Source organism: Brachyhypopomus gauderio, chromosome 9 (assembly GCF_052324685.1).
Source record: "Brachyhypopomus gauderio isolate BG-103 chromosome 9, BGAUD_0.2, whole genome shotgun sequence".
Lineage (NCBI taxonomy): Eukaryota > Metazoa > Chordata > Actinopteri > Gymnotiformes > Hypopomidae > Brachyhypopomus > Brachyhypopomus gauderio.
This window is the reverse complement of record NC_135219.1, coordinates 1,333,136-1,358,632: the sequence shown is the minus strand read 5'-3', so window position 1 is coordinate 1,358,632 and position 25,497 is coordinate 1,333,136. Positions and strand designations below refer to the sequence as shown.

General features: G+C 42.1%; 1 protein-coding gene across 1 annotated transcript in view; it reads right to left on the bottom strand.

Annotated features, from left to right (window-relative positions):
- Positions 1 to 20,817: 20,817 nt before the first annotated feature.
- Positions 20,818 to 25,497, bottom strand: part of map3k5 (mitogen-activated protein kinase kinase kinase 5) — a 37,099-nt gene continuing 32,419 nt past the window's right edge. The window contains exons 23-30 of the mRNA XM_077016390.1: positions 24,889 to 25,057; positions 24,495 to 24,680; positions 23,463 to 23,568; positions 22,962 to 23,208; positions 22,754 to 22,866; positions 22,356 to 22,465; positions 21,982 to 22,058; positions 20,818 to 21,471 (exon numbers count right to left, since the gene is read on the bottom strand). Of these exons, the coding sequence (XP_076872505.1) occupies positions 21,411 to 21,471; positions 21,982 to 22,058; positions 22,356 to 22,465; positions 22,754 to 22,866; positions 22,962 to 23,208; positions 23,463 to 23,568; positions 24,495 to 24,680; positions 24,889 to 25,057 (1,069 nt within the window). The 3' untranslated portion in view covers positions 20,818 to 21,410. The remainder of the gene's footprint in view (positions 21,472 to 21,981; positions 22,059 to 22,355; positions 22,466 to 22,753; positions 22,867 to 22,961; positions 23,209 to 23,462; positions 23,569 to 24,494; positions 24,681 to 24,888; positions 25,058 to 25,497) is intronic.

Here is a 25,497-nt window from a genome sequence, read left to right as displayed (position 1 = left end):
CGTGTGTGAACCCTAATAATAATAATAAGAAAAATCTCAGCAATTACAATAGGTTTCCCACACTACGTGTGTGAACCCTAAATAGCCGCAAGTGGCAATTGGCGGGTTCACACACAAATAGGCCACTTGGCTTCAATAGGCAATAGACCCAATAGGTCCTTAGACCCAAAAGAAGCTGTTTGAGTGGAAAAAATGCACAAATAAATCAATGTGCAAAAAAATGTTCAATTGGGGCACTAAAGGCCCAAAAGGATCAAAATAATGTGTATTGGCAAAATGATTCAAATCACAGAACTAAATCACATGCTGAGATCAGCTTTGTGTGTGTTTTTGTGTGGTGTTTCATGTGAGCAATAGTTTTCTGTTCGTTTCAATGTATGGCCACTAGATGGAGCCCAAGTACTACCATACTGATATCTCATTAATCTCAGTAATGCAATATGACATTTTGGTGAATTAAAAGGTTCATTTCTGGTCAGGCAGTGCACTTTTTGTTATAAGATGCAATTGCAATGTTATAGAACTTATTGATCTGGATCATACAAGACCAATTACTTGTCTGTATTCTGCATAACAAGATTGCAGCATAAGTTTTTATGTTTTCTTAGGTTTTTGGGTACTGTAGCGCCCCCGACAGGCCAATTTGAACCAAACTTGGCATGCCTCACAAGGACTTCAGGATATAAAAGCCTTTCAAATTGGGAATTGATTGCATACATGGTTTATGAGTTATAGCAATATAGGTCATATATGGCATGGCCACAATGATATAATGGGAAAATGGACCAATCAGAAAAATAAAAATCCAAAATTTTTTTAATCACTTTTTACCTACAGAGTCTACTGATTATGCTCATAGCAATTTTGCCATAATTGGATCAAATTCCTATGACTAGTTCTTAAAGAGCTATTTTCAAACAATTGATGAATGTGACAAAAGTATGCATTTTTTAATAGGACTTGTAATTGCAAAGTTGTCAGGTCTACTGCAAGGAATAAAAAGAAACAAGTTGCATGTTCCTAAGTGAAAATTTGGAGGAGTTATGCATGATTTTCACAAATAGCGCCAACTAGTGGCCAAATGTTTCAAAACTGCACAGCATGACACATAGTCCTGAGATATGCACAGTGGTGAGGTTTGATGTTGTTTGGCCAATGGTAAGTTTGTCAAATGGCCAATTAATTCAAATAAAAATTAATTGGCTCATGGCGGCCATGTTTTTTGAGTGATGATGTCATCATTGTGTGTCTTGATATCACTTGGGGCCCTGATGATGACTGTAAAGTTTTGGCTTGATGTGACTAATGGTTTCTGAGAAACAGTTTTTCCCATGTTATAGCGCCCCCTATTGGACAATCGTGGCCAGCTTTGACCTGTGACCTCGGAGTCATGTGCCCTAACAACTGTTAAAATTTTATGAAGATCGGTCAAAGCGTTCCTGAGATATGGCTGTTTAAGTAAATTTGGCCACGCCTCGGAGCTATTGATTGACATGTGACAGCCAGACTATTTGCAAATCTCAAAATGTTTTTAAGCAACTTTGATAATGAGATTCTCCTGAATATTTTGACACCAAGGATGTGGTGATCCGATAAAAAACCAGGGACTAGTATAAAAAAGTAGGTTTTGCATATTATGCAAATTAGCAAAAAATCTAAGTAGGCGGAGCTTAATGGTTCTTGAGGCTTTTTTGTTTGGCTTGAGCCAAGGAATCCATCAGAAGTGGAATTTTGTTTCTAGGCCCTACGGTTTGGGAGATATGGACCAAAACGCAAAATGGTGCGCTATAGCGCCACCATCAGGCCAATGTGGGTCCCTGTCTCTATTTCTCTCATTGCACACCTGCTGCACCTTGGTGCCAAGTTTGGTCTTTCTGGGCCTTACGGTTTAGGCTGCAGTATGCGTTTTACAGGGGGAAAAATAATAATAATAAGAAAAATCTCAGCAATTACAATAGGTTTCCCACACTACGTGTGTGAACCCTAATAATAATAAAAATCGGAACAAAAACAATAGGGTTCCAGCACCGGTGGTGCTTGGACCCCTAATAATAATAATAATAATCGGAACAATTACAATAGGGTTCCAGCACCTTCAGTGCTTGGACCCCTAATAATAATAATAATAAATATAGCCGCAAGCGGCGATTGGCGGGTTCACACAAAAAAAGGCACAAAAGCCCAAAGGGTCTTTTAGACCAACAAGTGATATGAAGCTACTTCAGTCCAAAAAATGGACAGATAAAGTAATTTGCAAAAAATTATTCAACTGGGGCAATAAAGGCCCAAAAGATCAAAACAAAATGTAATGGCAAAATGATTCAGATCATAGAAGTTAATCAGTGCTGTGATTAGCTTTGTATTTGTGTGTTTGTGTGTTTTTTCATGTATGCAGTAAGGGCTTCTTGAGGCTTTTTTGGTTGGCTTGAGCAAAGGAATACAGCTGAAGTAGAATTTTGTTTCTAGGCCATACAGTGTGGAAGATATTAGCAAAATGATTCAGACCATACAACTAAATCAAATGCTGAGATTAGGTTAAAAGCACTGACACACTGACACACATTGTGTGTCAGCACTAAAAGCACTGACACACAATTTGTCAGAAGTTGTGAACATAGCAGCAGGAGAGCTCTTGTTAATGCCCCACATGTAAACCCCACTATTTAACCCTTTTCATTTAGCTGACAAAATCTGTCACATGTGAATCTCAAACAAACCAAAGAGTGATGGCTTACTATACAATAAAATAACACAAATATTCTTATCTTTGCCTGTTCATGATGTTCTCATCCCTACTCTGACATGTTCTCACTGTTGTGTCCATAGTAGGGAGGCCACTAGGAATGTGTATCTAACAAGACTTTGATGATAAGTAAAGCATGCAGTTATATAGAGGTTGTGTGTGAAATGTGAATTACATATCTCTGTCCTCTCTTATGTCATTTCAGGATGTATAGAGGGCATGAGTTGAGAGTGTGGATGGAAAAATGAAGCTAAATATCAGTTAGTGTGTTGGAAATGGCAAGAGAAATGTATATATGAAGCATATAGGAAGTCCTGTGTGAGGGTGTGTGGAAAAAAAGAAGCTAAATATCTGTATATTAGTCACTGGGTAATTGGTAGTAATGGCTAGAATTAGTGTGTATGTGAAACCTATAGGCCAGAGAGGCCTTTGTTTTTGTGAGTGCATGTGAAGGAGAGAGAGGGGGAGGGAGAGCCCAAGGGTTGTAAAGTGTTAGAAGCATGGGGGAGTGGAGGAGGGGGGCAGCGTGTGTGAGAATGGCAAACGTGCGTGTCTTATTCAACTGAGGCAATAAAGGCCCAAAAGATCAAAACAAAATGTATTGGCAAAATGATTCAGATCATAGAAGTTAATCAAATGCTGTGATTAGCTTTGTATGTGTGTGTGTGTTTTTTCATGTATGCAGTAAGGGCTTCTTGAGGCTTTTTTGGTTGGCTTGAGCAAAGGAATACAGCTGAAGTACAATTTTGTTTCTAGGCCATACAGTGTGGAAGATATTAGCAAAATGATTCAGACAATACAACTAAATCAAATGCTGAGATTAGGTTAAAAGTACTGACACACTGACCCAGGGGCCTAGTCAAATAAATATACCTTTGGCTGAATTTGACTGATGTTGTGAACATAGCAGCAGGAGAGCTCTGGTTAATGCCCCACATGTAAACACCACTCTTTAACCCTTTTCATTTAGCTGACAAAATATGTCACATGTGATTCTCAAACAAACCAGAGTGATGGGTTACTATACAATAAAATAACACAAATATTCTTATCTTTGCCTGTTCATGATGTTCTCATCCCTACTCTGACATGTTCTCACTGTTGTGCCCATAGTAGGGAGGCCACTAGGAATGTGTATCTAACAAGACTTTGATGATAAGTAAAGCATGCAGTTATATAGAGGTTGTGTGTGAAATGTGAATTACATATCTCTGTCCTCTCTTATGTCATTTCAGGATGTATAGAGGGCATGAGTTGAGAGTGTGGATGGAAAAATGAAGCTAAATATCAGTTAGTGTGTTGGAAATGGCAAGAGAAATGTATATATGAAGCATATAGGAAGTCCTGTGTGAGGGTGTGTGGAAAAAAAGAAGCTAAATATCTGTATATTAGTCACTGGGTAATTGGTAGTAATGGCTAGAATTAGTGTGTATGTAAAACCTATAGGCCAGAGAGGCCTTTGTTTTTGTGAGTGCATGTGAAGGAGAGAGAGGGGGAGGGAGAGCCCAAGGGTTGTAAAGTGTTAGAAGCATGGGGGAGTGGAGGAGGGGGGCAGCGTGTGTGAGAACGTGCGTGTCTTAGCAGCTGTCTATGCCTCCCTGCACTGGTCAGTATGGAAAATGAAAATATTCACTGTAGAGCCGTTTGCAGGCGGATTTGGCTCAAACTTGGCACACTTAACCACAATGGTCATGTGAATGTGGATGTCAGTTTTCATAACAATCAGACATACTATGGCGTAGTTATTGAACTGTGAATTTGATGTGTTACGATGGTAGCATTGTGATGTATATGAAAAATATTAATTTGTGAAAACCTTAGGATTTTCTTGCTAATCTTAGCATTTCAGAGTCTGCTGAGTATTACAAGGTGTGATTTAAAGGTGATGGAGTTAAAATGCTAGGACTAGTATGAAAATGACAAGTTATATATATTTGATAATAGTGAAAAAGTGGTACATTTTTGCAAAGCACATGTAATTAGAAAGTTGCTAGGAATTCTGCATACAATCATATGAGTGCAAGCATTTCTTGATAAGTGAAAATATGTAGGAGAAATTCTGGATTTTCTAGTATAGCGCCACCTAGTGGTGCAATTCCCTTCTAACATGAGTATGTCTTAGAGGGTGTGTACATGAACATACCATGTCAGTTTCATGTGTATGTACCTATGGTAAGTCTGTCAAATGGCCAATTAATTAAAATTAAAATTAATTGGCTTATGGTGGCCATGTTTTTTGAGTGATGAGGTCATCATTGTGTGCCTTGATACCACTTGGGCCCCTGATGACGTCTGTAAAGTTTGGGCTTGATGTGACTAATGGTTTCTGAGAAACAAATTTCCCCATGTTATAGCGCCCCCTATTGGACAATCGTGGCCAGCTTTGACCTGTGACCTCTGAGTCATGTGCCCTAACAACTGATAAATTTTCATGAAGATTGGTCAAAGCATTGCTGAGATATAGCTGCTGAAGTAAATTTAGCCACGCCTCAGAGCTATTGATTGACATGTGACAGTCAGACTGTATACCAATGTCACAGTTTTGTTGATATTCATTGACAATGAGATTCTTGTGAATATTTTGACACCAAGATTGTGGTGATCAGATAAAAAACCAGGGACTAGTATAAAAAAATAGGTTTTGCATATTATGCAAATTAGCAAAAAATCTAAGTAGGCGGAGCTTAATGGTTGTATATGAATAGTCCTATTGAATTTTGCCAAGGAATCCATAAAAAGTGGAATTTTGTTTCTATGACTTACGGATTGGGAGATATGGACCAAACGACAAAATGGTGCGCTATAGCGCCACCATCAGGCCAATGTGGGTCTCTGTACTTGAGTCTGGTCCTTGGACCATACATTATCAATTTGCCAAGTTTGGTGTTTCTAGGCCTTACGGTCTAGGCTGCACAATGCGTTTTAGGTCAAAAAATGGGCAAAAGAATAATAATAATAAGAAGAAGAAGAAAGAAAAATCCTAACAATTACAATAGGGTTCCCACACTATGTGTGTGAACCCTAATAATAATAATAAATATAGCCGCAAGCGGCAATTACGGGGTCCAAGCTGAGGTTTGGCAAGATTTGCGCACCCACTGGTACATCATGTAAAAGTATATGAAATGTACATGAAAGTATATGAAGCACATTCGTGAATGAAGTACCTGCTCAAAAAACAGAATCTAAATTGCAGCTTTTTAAACTTATGGTGGAATACTGCCCAACGTGGGATTCGAACCCCCGTTGTCCACGTGCATTGTGGCTGGGAGCACATTGCTCTACCCATTGAGCTAATGGGTCTGACTGGAATAGGCTCAACTCTAACTCTTTTGAGGAAAAGAATGACCTTTGATCTGCATGCATGTTCTGCATAGAAAATGAAAATATTCACAGTACAACCATTTGTGGATGGATTTGGCACAAACTTGGCAGATATCACCTCAGTGGTCTTCTGAATGTGTCTGTCCATTTTCATAACAATCAGACATTATATAGGGGAGTTTTTGAAATATGCAGTTCATATGTCATGACGGTACCATTGTGATGCATATGAAAAATATTAAATTGCAAGAATCTTAGAATTTGTTCCACCAGTTTTGTATTTCACATGCTGCTGGATATTATAATATGTGATTTGAGGTGATGGAGTGAAAATCCTAGGACTAGTATGAAAAGTGTAAATTATATGTATTGGATTATACACAAAAATCTGTACTTTTTTGCAAAGCACTTGCAATTACAAAGTTGTTAGTGATTTTGCATAGAATCATATGAGATCATGATTGTCCTTCTACATGAAAGCATGTAGGAGTAATTCAGGAATTTCTAGTATAGCGCCACCTAGTGGTGCAATTCCCGTCATACTTTGATATGTATTAGAGGGTGTGTAGATGAACATAATATGTGAGTTTCATGTTGATTGGCATATGATAAGCTTGTGAAAGGTGTACTGAAAGCTGATTGGTCGATAGCGGCGGCCATATTGGACATATGATGGTGCAGGTCAAGGACCTGTGTCATAGGTGCATATAGATGATGCGTACCAAGTTTGGAGTTATTTGGCCAATCGGTGTGGGCAGGAGAGTTTTTTGGCCGTTATAGCGCCACCTAGGTGTGCATGTCTGCCAAAATGTATGTGCCGGTCTAGACACCCAATAGGTACATGTGTGTGAAATTTGGAGTGAATACATGAAAGTATGCCTGAGATACAGCAGAATATGTGGATTTTTGGCGAAGGAATTTTCGACGCTTGACTTCTGATGCATGTGGCCACGCCCATGTGCAGAAATGTGCACTTTGGCTCCATAACTATTAAAGTTCAGACTCTTCTGAACACCTAGATACCACATATGTGCATGTATGTGAAAAATCCAGGGACTAGTACGCGCTCAAAAATGTGTGCGTATTTGCATATTATGCAAATTAGCTCGACATGTAAGGGGCGGAGCATATAGCTTCAATGGAACTTTTTTTAGATGAGCTCATGCCTGATCAGATGCAGTTTGAATTTTATCTCTAGGACATACGGTGTAGGAGAAACACCTGTGTAAACTTTTTCATGCGATTTTGTGCGCTATAGCGCCACCTATGGTCGGATCGGGCTGGCGTGTTGCGCCTGAGTAGCGGAGAGGAGTACTACAAGTTGGCCAAAGGAGAAGTCTGTAGGACTTACGGTTTAGGCTGCACGACGCGTTTTAGCGGAGAAAAAGAATAATAATAATAAATATAGCCGCAAGCGGCAATTACGGGGTCCAAGCTGAGGTTTGGCAAGATTTGCGCACCCACTGGCACAACATTATGTAAAGCTTTATGAAATGTACATGAAAGTATATGAAGCACGTTCGTGAATGAAGTACCTGCTCAAAAAACAGAATCGAAATTGCAGCTTTTTAAACTTATGGTGGAATACTGCCCAACGTGGGATTCGAACCCCTGTTGTCCACGTGCATTGTGGCTGGGAGCACATTGCTCTACCCATTGAGCTAATGGGTCTGACTGGAATAGGCTCAACTCTAACTCTTTTGAGGAAAAGAATGACCTTTGATCTGCATGCATGTTCTGCATAGAAAATGAAAATATTCACAGTACAACCATTTGTGGATGGATTTGGCACAAACTTGGCAGATATCACCTCAGTGGTCTTCTGAATGTGTCTGTCCATTTTCATAACAATCAGACATTATATAGGGGAGTTTTTGAAATATGCAGTTCATATGTCATGACGGTACCATTGTGATGCATATGAAAAATATTAAATTGCAAGAATCTTAGAATTTGTTCCACCAGTTTTGTATTTCACATGCTGCTGGATATTATAATATGTGATTTGAGGTGATGGAGTGAAAATCCTAGGACTAGTATGAAAAGTGTAAATTATATGTATTGGATTATACACAAAAATCTGTACTTTTTTGCAAAGCACTTGCAATTACAAAGTTGTTAGTGATTTTGCATAGAATCATATGAGATCATGATTGTCCTTCTACATGAAAGCATGTAGGAGTAATTCAGGAATTTCTAGTATAGCGCCACCTAGTGGTGCAATTCCCGTCATACTTGAGTATGTCTTAGAGGGTGTGTAGATGAACATAATATGTGAGTTTCATGTTGATTGGCATATGATAAGCTTGTGAAATGTGAACTGAAAGCTGATTGGTCGATAGCGGCGGCCATATTGGACATATGATGGTGCAGGTCAAGGACCTGTGTCATAGGTGCATATAGATGATGCGTACCAAGTTTGGAGTTATTTGGCCAATCGGTGTGGGCAGGAGAGTTTTTTGGCCGTTATAGCGCCACCTAGGTGTGCATGTCTGCCAAAATGTATGTGCCGGTCTAGACACCCAATAGGTACATGTGTGTGAAATTTGGAGTGAATACATGAAAGTATGCCTGAGATACAGCAGAATATGTGGATTTTTGGCGAAGGAATTTTCGACGCTTGACTTCTGATGCATGTGGCCACGCCCATGTGCAGAAATGTGCACTTTGGCTCCATAACAATTAAAGTTCAGACTCTTCTGAACGCATGGATACCACATATGTGCATGTATGTGAAAAATCCAGGGACTAGTACGCGCTCAAAAATGTGTGCGTATTTGCATATTATGCAAATTAGCTCGACATGTAAGGGGCGGAGCATATAGCTTCAATGGAACTTTTTTTAGATGAGCTCATGCCTGATCAGATGCAGTTTGAATTTTATCTCTAGGACATACGGTGTAGGAGAAACACTTTTTCATGCGTTTGTGTGCGCTATAGCGCCACCTATGGTCGGATCGGGCTGGCGTGTTGCGCCTGAGTAGCGGAGAGGAGTACTACAAGTTGGCCAAAGGAGAAGTCTGTAGGTCTTACGGTTTAGGCTGCACAACGCGTTTTAGCGGAGAAAAAGAATAATAATAATAATAAATATAGCCGCAAGCGGCGATTGGCGGGTTCACACAAAAAAGGCAAAAAAGCCCAAAGGGTCTTTTAGACCAACAAATTGGCCTCTTGGCCTCAATAGGCAAAAAGAAGCCCAATAGGTTCTTTAGACCCAAAAGTGAATAGAAGCTGTTTGAGTGGAAAAAATGCATAAGTAAATCAATGTGACAAAACATTCAATTCAACTGAGGCACTAAAGGCCCAAAAGGATCAAAATAATGTGTATTGGCAAAATGATTCAGATCACAGAACTAAATCACATGCTGAGATCAGCTTTGTGTGTGTTTGTGTGGTGTTTCATGTGAGCAATAGTTTTCAGTCAGTTCTGGTGTTTGGCCACTAGATGGAGCCCAAGTACTACCATACTGATATCTCATTAATCTCAGAAATGAAATAGGACATTTTGGTGAAATAAAAGGTTCATTTCTGGTCAGGCAGTGCACTTTTTGTTATGAGATGTAATTGCAAAGTTATAGACCACATTGATCTGAATCATACAAGCCCCATTACTTGTCTGTATTCTGCATAACAGCATTGCTGCATGAGTTTTTATGATTTCTTAGGTTTTTGGGTACTGTAGCGCCCCCGACAGGCCAATTTGAACCAAACTTGGCCTACCTCACAAGGACCTCAGTCTATAAAAGCCTTTCAAATTGGGAGTTGATCACTTACATGGTTTATGAGTTATAGCAATAAAGGTCATTTATGGCATGGCCAGAAGGATATAATGGAAAAATTGACCAATCAGACAAATAAAAATGCAACATTTTTCCATATTTAGTTAACTACAGTGTCTACAGATTATGCCTATGCCATTTTTGCCATCATTGGATCAAATTCCTAGGACTAGTTCTTAAAGAGCTATTTTCAAACAATTGATGAATGTGACAAAATTATGCATTTTTTAATAGGACTTGTAATTGCAAAGTTGTCAGGTCTACTGCAAGGTATAAAAAGAAACAAGTTGCATGTTCCTAAGTGAAAATTTGGAGGAGTTATGCATGATTTTCACAAATAGCGCCACCTAGTGGCCAAATGTTTCAACACTGCACAGTATGACACATAGTCCTGGGATATGCACAGTGATGAGGTTTCATGTTGATTGGCCAATGGTAAGTCTGTCAAATGGCCAATTAATTCAAATAAAAATTAATTGGCTCATGGCGGCCATGTTTTTTGAGTGATGAGGTCATCATTGTGTGCCTTGATACCACTTGGGCCCCTGATGATGCCTGTAAAGTTTGGGCTTGATGTGACTAATGGTTTCTGAGAAACAAATTTCCCCATGTTATAGCGCCCCCTATTGGACAATCGTGGCCAGCTTTGACCTGTGACCTCTGAGTCATGTGCCCTAACAACTGATAAATTTTCATAAAGATAGGTCAAAGCATTGCTGAGATATAGCTGCTGAAGTCAATTTGGCCACGCCTCAGAGCTATTGATTGACATGTGACAACCAGACTGTGTACCAATGTCACAGTTTTGTTGATGTTCCTTGATAATGAGATTCTTGTGAATATTTTGACACCAAGATTGTGGTGATCAGATGAAAAACCAGGGACTAGTATGAAAAAGTAGGTTTTGCATATTATGCAAATTAGCAAAAAATCTAAGTAGGCGGAGCTTAATGGTTCTTGAGGCTTTTTTGTTTGTCTGGAGCCAAGGAATGCACCTGAAGTGGAATTTTGTTTCTACGACCTACGGGGTGGGAGATATGAACCCAAACGCAAAATGCTGCGCTATAGCGCCACCATCAGGCCAATTTGGGTGTCTGTACTTAAGCACGGTCCCGCAAACAGACTACACCAGTCTGCCAAGTTTGGTCTCCCTGGGCCTTACGGTTTAGGCTGCAGTATGCGTTTTATCCGGAGAAAAATAATAATAATAATAAGAAGAAAAAAAAAAAAGAAGAAAAATTCGAGCAATTACAATAGGTTTCCCACACTACGTGTGTGAACCCTAAATATAGCCGCAAGCGGCAATTACGGGGTCCAAGCACAGGGTATGGGCACCATCTGGCACGCCTGAGATGCGTAAGCATGTGTTTGTAATCACTGGGTAGGTATGGGTGAAGCAATGTGTATATGAAACCTATAGGTAGGCCATTGCATGTGTGTGCATGTGTAAGAAAGATGTAGGGGTAATTCAGGAAATTCTAGTATAGCGCCAGCTAGTGGTGCAATTCCCATCATACTTGAGTATGTCTTAGAGGGTGTGTAGATGAACATAATATGTGAGTTTTATGTTGATTGGCTTATGATAAGCTTGTGAAATGTGAACTGAAAGCTGATTGGTCGATAGCGGCGGCCATATTGGACATATGATGGTGCAGGTCAAGGACCTGTGTCATAGGTGCATATAGATGATGCGTACCAAGTTTGGAGTTATTTGGCCAATCGGTGTGGGCAGGAGAGTTTTTTGGCCGTTATAGCGCCACCTAGGTGTGCATGTCTGCCAAAATGTATGTACCGGTCTAGACACCCAATAGGTACATGTGTGTGAAATTTGGAGTGAATACATGAAAGTATGCCTGAGATACAGCAGAATATGTGGATTTTTGGCGAAGAAATTTTCTACGCTTGACTTGTGATGCATGTGGCCACGCCCATGTGCAGAAATGTGCACTTTGGCTCCATAACAATTAAAGTTCAGACTCTTGTGAGCGCCTGGATACCACATATGTGCATGTATGTGAAAAATCCAGGGACTAGTACGCGCTCAAAAATGTGTGCAAATTTGCATATTATGCAAATTAGCTCGACATGTAAGGGGCGGAGCATATAGCTTCAATGGAACTTTTTTTAGATGAGCTCATGCCTGATCAGATGCAGTTTGATTTTTATCTCTAGGACATACGGTGTAGGAGAAACACCTGTGTAAACTTTTTCATGCGTTTTTGTGCGCTATAGCGCCACCTATGGTCGGATCGGGCTGGCGTGTTGCGCCTGAGTAGCGGAGAGGAGTACTACAAGTTGGCCAAAGGAGAAGTCTGTAGGTCTTACGGTTTAGGCTGCACAACGAGTTTTAAGGCAGAAAAAAAATTGGCATATGAAAAGCTTGTGAAAGGTGTACTGAAAGCTGATTGGTCGATAGCGGCGGCCATATTGGACATATGATGGTGCAGGTCAAGGACCTGTGTCATAGGTGCATATAGATGATGCGTACCAAGTTTGGAGTTATTTGGCCAATCGGTGTGGGCAGGAGAGTTTTTTGGCCGTTATAGCGCCACCTAGATGTGCATGTCTGCCAAAATGCATGTGCAGGTCTAGACACCCAGTAGGTACATGTGTGTGAAATTTGGTATGAATACGTGAAAGAATGCCTGAGATATAGCAGAATATGTGGATTTTTGGCGAAGGAATTTTCTACGCTTGACTTGTGATGCATGTGGCCACGCCCATGTGCAGAAATGTGCACTTTGGCTCCATAACTATTAAAGTTCAGACTCTTCTGAGCGCCTGGATATCACATATGTGCATGTATGTGAAAAATCCAGGGACTAGTACGCGCTCAAAAATGTGTGCGTATTTGCATATTATGCAAATTAGCTCGACATGTAAGGGGCGGAGCATATAGCTTCAATGGAACTTTTTTTAGATGAGCTCATGCCTGATCAGATGCAGTTTGAATTTTATCTCTAGGACATACGGTGTAGGAGAAACACCTGTGTAAACTTTTTCATGCGATTTTGTGCGCTATAGCGCCACCTATGGTCGGATCGGGCTGGCGTGTTGCGCCTGAGTAGCGGAGAGGAGTACTACAAGTTGGCCAAAGGAGAAGTCTGTAGGACTTACGGTTTAGGCTGCACGACGCGTTTTAAGGCAGAAAAAGAAGAATAATAATAATAATAATAATCAGAACAAAACCAATAGGGTTCCAGCACCGCTGGTGCTTGGACCCCTAAATATAGCCGCAAGCGGCGATTGGCGGGTTCACACAAAAAAAGGCAAAAAAGCCCAAAGGGTCTTTTAGACCAACAAATTGGCCTCTTGGCCTCAATAGGCAAAAAGAAGCCCAATAGGTCCTTTAGACCCAAAAGTGAATAGAAGCTGTTTGAGTGGAAAAAATGCATAAGTAAATCAATGTGACAAAACATTCAATTCAACTGAGGCACTAAAGGCCCAAAAGGATCAAAATAATGTGTATTGGCAAAATGATTCAGATCACAGAACTAAATCACATGCTGAGATCAGCTTTGTGTGCGTTTGTGTGGTGTTTCATGTGAGCAATAGTTTTCAGTCAGTTCTGGTGTTTGGCCACTAGATGGAGCCCAAGTACTACCATACTGATATCTCATTAATCTCAGAAATGAAATAGGATATTTTGGTGAAATAAAAGGTTCATTTCTGGTCAGGCAGTGCACTTTTTGTTATGAGATGCAATTGCAATGTTATAGACCTCATTGATCTGAATCATACAAGCCCCATTACTTGACTGTATTCTCCATAACAGCATTGCTGCATGAGTTTTTATGATTTCTTAGGTTTTTGGGTACTGTAGCGCCCCCGACAGGCCAATTTGAAGCAAACTTGGCCTACCTCACAGGGACCTCAGTGTATAAAAGCCTATTAAATTGGGAGTTGAGCACTTACATGGTTTATGAGTTAAAGCAATAAAGGTCATTTATGGCATGGCCAGAAGGATATAATGGAAAGATTGACCAATCAGAAAAACAAAAATGCAACATTTTTTCCATATTTCATTAACTACAGTGTATGCAGATTATGCCTATGCCACTTTTGCCATCATTGGATCAAATTCCTAGGACTAGTTCTTAAAGAGCTATTTTCAAACAATTGATGAATGTGACAAAATTATGCATTTTTTAATAGGACTTGTAATTGCAAAGTTGTCAGGTCTACTGCAAGGTATAAAAAGAAACAAGTTGCATGTTCCTAAGTGAAAATTTGGAGGAGTTATGCATGATTTTCACAAATAGCGCCACCTAGTGGCCAAATGTTTCAACACTGCACAGTATGACACATAGTCCTGGGATATGCACAGTGATGAGGTTTCATGTTGATTGGCCAATGGTAAGTCTGTCAAATGGCCAATTAATTCAAATAAAAATTAATTGGCTCATGGCGGCCATGTTTTTTGAGTGATGAGGTCATCATTGTGTGCCTTGATACCACTTGGGCCCCTGATGATGCCTGTAAAGTTTGGGCTTGATGTGACTAATGGTTTCTGAGAAACAAATTTCCCCATGTTATAGCGCCCCCTATTGGACAATCGTGGCCAGCTTTGACCTGTGACCTCTGAGTCATGTGCCCTAACAACTGATAAATTTTCATAAAGATAGGTCAAAGCATTGCTGAGATATAGCTGCTGAAGTCAATTTGGCCACGCCTCAGAGCTATTGATTGACATGTGACAACCAGACTGTATACCAATGTCACAGTTTTGTTGATGTTCCTTGATAATGAGATTCTTGTGAATATTTTGACACCAAGATTGTGGTGATCAGATGAAAAACCAGGGACTAGTATAAAAAAGTAGGTTTTGCATATTATGCAAATTAGCAAAAAATCTAAGTAGGCGGAGCTTAATAATTTTTGTACCATTGTTTTTGGCTTGAGCCAAGGAATCCATCAGAAGTGGAATTTTCTTTCTAGGACCTACGGTGTGGGAGATATGGGCCAAAATGCAAAAAACTGCGCTATAGCGCCACCATCAGGCCAATTTAGGCCTCTGTACTTAAGGGTGGTCCTGCAAAGAGACTACACCATTCTGCCAACTTTGGTGTTTCTGGGCCTTACGGTCTAGGCTGCAGTATGCGTTTTATGCGGAGAAAAATAATAATAATAAGAAAAACCCGAGCAATTACAATAGGTTTCCCACACTACGTGTGTGAACCCTAATAATAATAATCAGAACAATTACAATAGGGTTCCAGCACCGCTGGTGCTTGGACCCCTAATAAATATAGCCGCAAGCGGCGATTGGCGGGTTCACACACAAATAGGCATATTTTGGCCTCAATAGGCAAAAGGAAGCCCAAAAGGTCCTTTAGACCTAAAAGTGAAAAGAAGCTGTTTGGGTTTGGCCAGTGTGTGCTCTACAGATAGTGTGTGATGACATCTGCGTGTGTCAGAAATGGAGACACAGAAATAGCACATCTGGCTAGGGCTGCATTTATGTGAACAATATAGGAAGGGCTGCATGTGTCTATACATGATTGGGCCTGTATATTACAGACAGAGAGAGATTGAGGGTGCCAGAGACTATGCTTTGTTAATTCACTCCTTGCACACCTTGCACGCCTAACATGACTGCCCGTGTATTCAAAGTATGAATGTAGTCTGCAAAGCCTGGCATTACATGACTGACATGACTGGCATGACTGACATAACTGATATGACTGGCATGACTGAAATGACATCACTGGCATGATGAACAAAAGTAATATGACTGATATGACTGACATAACTGGAATGAGTGACATGACTGGCATGACTGTAATGACATGACTGATATGACTGACATGACTTATGTCTGACATGACTGGACTGACATGACTGATATGACTGGACTGAAATGACTGACATGTCTGGACTGACATGACTGTTATGACTGGACAGATATGCATACAAACTATACATACATTTAGGTAGAAGTGTGTGTGTGTGTGTGTGGTAGTGTATGTACTCAAACTATGACAACATATACTAATACATACATACATAAGTATACATAGAAACTATACATACATATAGGTATAAAGGTGTTTGTGTGAGAGAGAGACAAAAAGAAGCCAAATATCAGTTTGTATAAGCATGTGTTAGTCACTGAGATATGGGTGGGTATGGCTAGGGAAGTGTCATTGTGAATGCTATAGGAAGGCCTGCTTGCACCTGTATGTGTGTGTGCCTGGTTAATAGACACAGAGAGATCTAGGTAGCCAGAGCAATGTTTACTTAGGGCACAGAGATGGGAGGGGGAATGTGGGTGAGAGTGTGAGAGAGACTGAGAGTGTGAGTTTCAGCTTGCGTGCGTGTGAGAAGGAGAAGGTGACAGAGGGACTTTACATGCATTCTTATGCATTGTATATAATACTGCACTGTAGAGCCATACGATAACCGATTTAGATGAAACTTGACAAATTTGTTCAGGATGGGATTCTGAATGGGCTTGTGCATTTTGGTCAGAATTGGGTAAAATATGAAAGAGCTTTAAGAATATGAATATTATATGTATCGATGCTGTCCATTAAAAAAATATTTAGCAGGTATAAGTGTCCTCAAATCCAAAATCTTTGGATTGTTTTTTGATTTCACACTCTGTAGAGTATTATAAGACTTTGCTTGACTTGATAGTATGAAAATCCTAGGAGGAGTATGAAAAGTGATGATTTCAAACTATTATTAACTTTAAATAAACTGTGCATTTTTTAATAGGACATGTAATGGGAAAGTTGTTCGCACTACTGCAAGGAATCAAAAGAGTCCAATTGCATGTTCCCAAGTGGAATTATGTAGGGGATACACTTGCTTTTTTTGCAATAGCGCCCCCCAGTGGCCAATCGACACCCGGCTGGATTATGTCATAGGGGGTGTGCACTTGTCCACACCCAAGAGGTTTCGTGCAGATCGACCAATTGTAAGCCTGTCAAACGCGTGCCGATCACTGATTGGCCGATTACGTCAGCCATTTTGGAAGTATTGCATGTCTGCTTTAGGACCTGGTTTCCAGAAGCCCATAGATGATGTCTGCCAAGTTTCATGTGGATCGGCCAATCTGAGTGCATGGGGCAAATTTTTGCATGTTATAGCGCCCCCTAGCAGGTGAGGTATGGCAACCTCTGCGAGCTGCCCCAGACCCTCACAGGGAAGCTGTCTGTGAAGTGCCATCTCATTACATGCAAGTTTTCTTAAGTTAGAGCTCCATATGCGCAAAATTTACTATTGAATTTACGCCCCCTCATTTGATTGGCTTATACTGACTAGGTAGTGAAGAAATTAGCATTTTTGTTGGATACATTTTAAAGTTCAGACTCTTCTGAACGTTTTGATACCACATATGTGCATGTATGTGAAAAATCCAGGGACTAGTTCGCGCTCAAAGATGTGTGTGATTTTGCACATTATGCAAATTAACTCGAAATCTAAGTGGGCGGAGCTTAATGGTTGTATATTAATTGTCCTATTGAATTTAGTCAAGGAATGCATAGGAACTGGAATTTTGGTTCTAGGACCTACGGTGTAGGAGATATGGACAAAAAGTCAATATGCTCTGCTATAGCGCCACCATCAGGCCAATTTGGGTCCCTGTATGGGAATCTGGTCCTTGGAGTTAACTGAACCTTTTTGCCAAGATTGGGTTTTCTAGGCATTACGGTCTAGGCTGCACAATGCATTTTATGTCAAAAAATGGGCAAAAGAATAAGAAGAAAAATAAGAAAAATACCAGCAATTACAATAGGGTTCCCACACTGTGTGTGTGAACCCTAATAATCGGAACAAATACAATAGGGTTCCAGCACCACTGGTGCTTGGACCCCTAATAATAATAATAATAATAATCAGAACAATTACAATAGGGTTCCAGCACCGCTGGTGCTTGGACCCCTAATAATAATAATAATCAGAACAATTACAATAGGGTTCCAGCACCGCTGGTGCTTGGACCCCTAATAATAATAATAAATATAGCCGCAAGCGGCAATTACGGGGTCCAAGCTGAGGTTTGGCAAGATTTGCGCACCCACTGGCACATTATGTAAAGCTATATGAAATGTATATGAAAGTATATGAAGCACGTTCGTGAATGAAGTGCCTGCTAAAAAAACAGAATCTAAATTGCAGCTTTTTAAACTTATGGTGGTGTGCTGCCGGACGCGGGATTCGAACCGCCATTGTCCACATGCATTGTGGCTGGGAGCACCTTGCTCTACCCATTGAGCTAATGGGCCTAACCCGATTACAGGCTCAACTCTAGCTCTTTTGAGGAAAAGAATGACCTTTGCATCAGCATGCATGTTCAGCATGGAAAATGAAAATATTCACAGTACAACCATTTGTGGTGGTTTGTACCAAGTTTGGAGTTATTTGGGCAATCGGTGTGGACAGGAGAGTTTTTTGGCTGTTATAGCGCCACCTAGGTGTGCATGTCTGCCAAAATGTATGTGCAGGTCTAGACACCCAATAGGTACATGTGTGTGAAATTTGGAGTGAATACGTGAAAGCATGCCTGAGATACAGGAGATTATGTGGATTTTTGGCGAAGAATTTGTTTACCTTTGACTTGTGAGGCATGTGGCCACGCCCATGTGTGGAAATGTGCACTTTTGCTCTGCTAGAATCAAAGTTCAGACTCTTCTGAACAGTTTGATACCACATATGTGCATGTATGTGAAAAATCCAGGGACTAGTTCGCGCTCAAAAATGTGTGTGTATTTGCATATTATGCAAATTAGCTCGAAAAGTAAGGGGCGGAGCTAATGGCTTCAAATTTATTTTTTGTAGAATGGAAGATGACTGATCAGATGCAATTGGAATTTTTTGTTTATGACATACGGTGTAGGCGTGACAATTTTTTGCGCTCTATAGCGCCACCTATGGGCGGATCGGGCTGGCGTGTTGCGCCTGAGTAGCGGAGAGGAGTACTACAAGTTGGCCAAAGGAGAAGTCTGTAGGTCTTACGGTTTAGGCTGCACAACGCGTTTTAGCAGACTGAAAGCTGATTGGTCGATAGCGGCGGCCATATTGGACATATTATTGTGCAGGTCAAGGACCTGTGCCGTAGGTGCATATAGATGATGCGTACCAAGTTTGGAGTTATTTGGCCAATCGGTGTGGGCAGGAGAGTTTTTTGGCCGTTATAGCGCCACCTAGGTGTGCATGTCTGCCAAAATGTATGTGCAGGTCTAGACACCCAATAGGTGCATGTATGTGAAATTTGGTGTGAATACGTGAAAGCATGCCTGAGATATAGCAGAATATGTGTATTTTTGGCGAAGGATTTTTTGACCTTTGACTTGTGAGGCATGTGGCCACGCCCATGAGCAGAAATGTGCACTTTTGCTCTGCTAGAATCAAAGTTCAGACTCTTGTGAGCGCCTGGATACCACATATGTGCATGTATGTGAAAAATCCAGGGACTAGTTCGCGCTCAAAAATGTGTGCGTATTTGCATGTTATGCAAATTAGCTCGACATGTAAGGGGCGGAGCATATGGCTTCAATGAAACTTTTTTTAGATGAGCACATGCCTGATCAGATGAAGTTTACATTTTGTCTCTAGGACATATGGTTTAGGAGAAACACCTGTTTAAACTTTTTCATGCGTTTGTGTGCGCTATAGCGCCACCTATGGTCGGATCGGGCTGGCGTGTTGCGCCTGAGTAGCGGAGAGGAGTACTACAAGTTGGCCAAAGGAGAAGTCTGTAGGTCTTACGGTTTAGGCTGCACAACGCGTTTTAGCGGAGAAAAAGAATAATAATAATAATAAATATAGCCGCAAGCGGCAATTACGGGGTCCAAGCACAGGGTATGGGCACCATCTGGCACGCCTGAGATGCGTAAGCATGTGTGTGTAATCACTGGGTAGGTATGGGTGAAGCAATGTGTATATGAAACCTATAGGTAGGCCATTGCATGTGTGTGCATGTGTAAGAAAGATGTAGGGGTAATTCAGGAAATTCTAGTATAGCGCCACCTAGTGGTGCAATTCCCGTCATACTTGAGTATGTCTTAGAGGGTGTGTAGATGAACATAATATGTGAGTTTCATGTTGATTGGCTTATGATAAGCTTGTGAAATGTGAACTGAAAGCTGATTGGTCGATAGCGGCGGCCATATTGGACATATAATGGTGCAGGTCAAGGACCTGTGTCATAGGTGCATATAGATGATGCGTACCAAGTTTGGAGTTATTTGGCCAATCGGTGTGGGCAGGAGAGTTTTTTGGCCGTTATAGCGCCACCTAGGTGTGCATGTCTGCCAAAATGCATGTGCAGGTCTAGACACCCAATAGGTACATGTATGTGAAATTTGGTATGAATACGTGAAAGAATGCCTGAGATATAGCAGAATATGTGCATTTTTGGCGAAGGAATTTTCTACGCTTGACTTGTGATGCATGTGGCCACGCCCATGTGCAGAAATGTGCACTTTGGCTCCATAATAATTAAAGTTCAGACTCTTCTGAACGTTTTGATACCACATATGTGCATGTATGTGAAAAATCCAGGGACTAGTACGCGCTCAAAAATGTGTGCAAATTTGCATATTATGCAAATTAGCTCGACATGTAAGGGGCGGAGCTTATGGGTTCAAATGTATTTTTTGTAGAGTGGAAGATGACTGATCAGATGCAATTGGAATTTTTTGTTTATGACATACGGTGTAGGCGTGACAATTTTTTGCGCTCTATAGCGCCACCTATGGGCGGATCGGGCCGGCGTGTTGCGCCTGAGTAGCGGAGAGGAGTACTACAAGTTGGCCAAAGGAGAAGTCTGTAGGTGTTACGGTTTAGGCTGCACAACGCGTTTTAGCGGAGAAAAAGAATAATAATAATATTAATCAGAACAAATACAATAGGGTTCCAGCACCGGTGGTGCTTGGACCCCTAATAATAATAATAATAATAATAATAATCGGAACAAATACAATAGGGTTCCAGCACCACTGGTGCTTGGACCCCTAATAAAGTGTCAGGGATGAGGACATTTGTGAAATGTTTAAAATAGAGGCCTCGGGTTAAAGAACATCACCAGACAGTCTAAATAAAGCGCTCTGTCTGGTTTTCAGGACAATTATCAGTCTCAGTTTGTTTATGTAAACAGACAGCAAGACGAAGCCACACCATACACTATAGTAGTATCAGTTCTGTTGGTGTTTGTTCCATACACTGTCTTTTAAACACACACACACACACACACACACCTGTTTGATTCAAGCATCTCTAACACCAATAAAAAAACCTCCAACAATTACTGAAAGAATGTAACACCCCACACTACACAGTTCTTCCATTGAACACAACTGAACCAAATGGCTCACCCAAAAACTGGGTACAGGCTGCATTAAATGCCGTATCACAGCCCAAAGCGACACTGCCTAGCAGGCAACAGTCAAGAACTGCAACCCAGAGGACGGTGTTTGGGCCAAGGGTCCAGCCACGGTGAAGGTAGTCCTGTGTGGAAGCGTCCAGACACATCTGAGTCTGGAGAGATGCCTCGGGGTTTGGTCTGGGACATGTCTGGACATGCCACTGTATGGCGCTGAGGAAAGCCGACCGTCTCAGCTAGGATTCTCCCGGTTTTTGGTGATGGCCTTCCACAGCCTACACAGGACCCCACCCCTGTGGAAGACAGCGAGGGACGGCAACTTAGCATCACGTCCACGCAGTTTGGCAGGACTCTCCAATTTAGCTTTAGTCTTTTTAGAACTTTTTAGATTTTTTTGTTTGTTTTTGTCATAATGTAGCCTTAATGTGACTATACTCAAAACAAAGAAAAGGATAATTTAACATGTTAGGTCAGTGGTCATGTATTTGTAAGTCAGGGCTAGCACTAACACTAGTTAGCAAGCTAATTCCAAACCAACACAAAATGGTGGATGGGGGGGTAGATTTGTCTGTGTGTGATGGGAGAGCAGGGGAAATAATTAAGTCTACTGCCATCTTCTGGTGAAATATAAAATAGCTTTTTTTAACTCTAGTGCCATCTTCTGGTGAAATATGGCAAAACGCACAAATCAACTAATTTAGCTGCTTAAAAAAAACAAGAACACTGAGCCGATGCCAGCGACTAGAGGCCGAGAGGTCGCGTGCGTAGGAGGGAGATGCGTGTATGTGCGTGGGAGAGCTCACTTCAGGCTCAAGCTCTTCAGGTCGTCCCTAGTGATGTAGTGAAGGATGTCGTCCAGGGTGTACTCCTCCGCCAAGATCTACGAAACCAAAACCTGGCGTCAGCATCGCCGCTGCATGGTGTGCATATGGTAGACACTTGTAGTTAGCACCGCATATTATGACTATAGATGGTTTAGCACAAACTACAGAGTGATGTAACAGGGACTGGAGACTGGGTGATCATAGCAGGCCCTGAGACGAGGGGCAGGACCTAAGATTAGGGGCGGGGCCTGAGATGAGTAACGGGCCCCGAGATGAGGGCCAGCACCTGAGACGAGGGATGGGACCTGTGGTTAGGGCCGGGCCCAGAGACGAGGGGCGGGGCCAGGCTTTACCTTGTCTATAGAGTCAGCGTCAGCTCCGTGCAGCCGAAGCCACGTGAGTAGCTCGGGGTCGCCTTCTCCTCTCAACGAACTCTGCACGCTCACAGACGCCATGGCAACTTCTGCCACGCACAAACAAACAAAGAGAAACTTACCAATCAGCCCTGATAAACAAGAACTTGTGGTATTACAGACTAATCAAGAGGGGACCAGAAAATGTTGTCCTTTGTCAGTGCTTACGATCCTTCGCACAACGGCTACATGTTTTGGTTTGGTCTGGTCACTGAAATTAGGGGCCAGGTTTATGCTTAAATATATGTACACACATAATTGTGTGTGTGTGTATGTGTGTGTGTATGTATGTGTGTGTGTGTGTGTGTGTGTGTGTAGACTAATATTAATACACTGACCAAAAGGTTCCGAGCGGGTCCGAAGCAGTTTGATCTCCTGCTGTCTCTCTTCCAAAACCTGTTGAAGGATACACTGATACTCCCTCTCCTTCTCTAAGAGCTCCTCTAGCAGCCTAACACACACACACACACACACACACACACACTGGTCACATGTTCTTAATCAGCACTCACACACCACAAGATGAACAATATCACAGTATGTCACCTTGTGGTCTCGAGCTTCATACGGCCAAGCTCCATGGTAACAGAGCGTTGCGCTGTGTGGGACTCGTGGGAGATGGTGGAACTGAGCGTGCTCACTCCAGACGTGACCACAGTGTCGTCGTGGCTCGCGGTGGGCGGGGCCCTGCTTTTATGGGCGGGGCTTCCATGAGGCAGGGCGTCGTCGTCATCGTCGTCTTCCTGGTCGGCCGCATCACTTTCAGAGGCTAAGCTGAAGTGTGGCCTCAGCTCTGGGTGTGAACAGGCAAACACACACACACACACAGGTACTGATGCACTGTAAGACTGGCCAGACAAGAGGTCAGACTGAATGTTCTTCTTCAAGACAAACACTGCTGGTTCGTGCCTGTTTTCCTGAGTAAAACATGCGTGCGACAGGCACTGTTACGCCCCCCTGAGGCCCCGGTGTGTAATGCTGAGTGAGTTCCGACACGCTATTTCTGCTGACCGGCACCACCGCTGTGGATCTGGCGCCGTTTCTCACCTGGTACCAGGATGGTGATGGCCGTCTGCACAGCCTTACGCACGATGTTGTCCAGCGCGAACATCCAGTGAGGTTTGATATTGTGGTTCCGCAAAACTTTGTTCACCTGGACACACACACACACACACACAAAGAGAAATACAGACTCAGTTTGACCCCTGCAACCAGTGCAGAGTCACACCTGTCTCGGTCAACTCTGAACAAACTCTCAGTCATAAGGCAGACATTAGCACTTCAGAATCACAAGAACGTCCCACCTAGTCAACAAACTACCAGGCTGGTCCAGTTCTGAAAGGACAAAGCGTTCAGTATTATACTCAAATACACACTCATTTTCTCGTGGTACCAAAACTCAATTCTAAAAGAGCTAAAACAAATAAATCTCTGACTGCTGAATGTGTTTGAAGTTCTGAATGAACAGTTTCTATGAGGGTTCATCGTTAGTGCACATCCACCCTGCTGCCAGCAGGGGGCAGAAAGATGAAAGGTGCATCATTTAAAGGAAGGTTGCATAATGTTTTTGAAAGGGGAATTAGAAATGTTTATCTGAGGGCGCTCTCTTTCTCTCTCTCTCTCTTTCTCTCTCTCTCTCTCACTATCTCTCTCTGATTTCATTATGTAATAACAATCCATTCAAAGAGATGTCAAAGCAATTTCATTGCATTTTATTCATTTCTTTGACTGAAGCATTTCATAAAATATCATGAGGTGAATAATGAAATATGCATATTCACTGCTGTGAAAGTATGTTATTATTGGACTGTATCAAACAAGCCTCTATTTTACTCTCCCGCATTACTACAGATCTGTACATGATAGTGTAATTTCACTATGAAACTGAATAGAAAGGTGAATGATCAAATGAATGAAGTTACAACTATAGAGTTCGTGTCTCTCTCAGAACACGAAGACGCTTTTCAATCAACACACAGCATTTACGTCCAATCTGAGCATCAGTGATCAGCACAGACTTCCTCCAACCAATTCACCCTAATCCAAAGAAAACAACCAAGAGAGACTGAAGGGACTCACGGCATCCTGGAAGCCGAACAGCGCCACCTGCAGCTGGCTGATGGCCGTGCTGTCGAAGTCCAGCTCCAGTTTGAGCTGTGAGAGCGTGTTGGCGATGATCTTACGGTCCGCCATTCGCACAAACTCGCCCAGGCTGGCCACCAGCGTGGAGATGTGTTGGGTCTTCAGCTTGGTCTCCTCAGAACCCTGGAGGGTGGGTGGGGGGGGGAGAGGAGAGAAAGGGAAGGAGGGAGAAAAAGGAGGGAGAGAGAGGGAGGGAGGGAGGGAGAGGGAATGAAAGAGAGGGAGAGAGAGGAAGAGTGGGAGAGAGAGAGAGAGAGAGAGAGAAACATATTATCCCACTGTTAGCACACGTACTAGTGTGACGTGCTGTGGCGCTCTTGTGCACCCTCACCTGCGTGAGCGCCTCCTGCAGGTTGCTGACGATCTTGTCTCGGTCCTCGTCGAGGACGCGGTGCAGCGTGGCCCTCCGCTCGCTGTCTTTACGCAGCATGAAGAAGCCGGGGTCCTTCTCCTCGGGCGACGGCGGCGCGCTGTGGTCCTCAAACTGCTCCACGGGGATGCTGGGGGAAAACATGGCACACGCTCTGAACATAGCCAGCCACGCCCAGAGAACACTGAGCCCCGCCTCCTGGATAGCCACACCCCCATATAGCCCCACGCACAGAGAGAACCATACTGCTGTATAACATGATGCCATTTCGCAATGGATTATGGGTCCTACAGTATTATGTAGCAAACCATTTTAACTTTTCACTTAATTTCCACAAATTTTATTAGTTATCATTCACTAGTGATGAATCAATTCTAACCGGTTCAAAAAATTTTTTATATGACTTAAATATGAATGAAGGCTAAAAACATCATAATAATTCATTGTTTCGAATTGCTTGGGGCTACATGGAACAGATTATTAATGACTCACTGGCACACTCTTCTTGCCCAATCCATCTCTATATATCTCTCTCCCTCCCTTCTCCTCTCCCTCCCTCTCCCTCTCTCC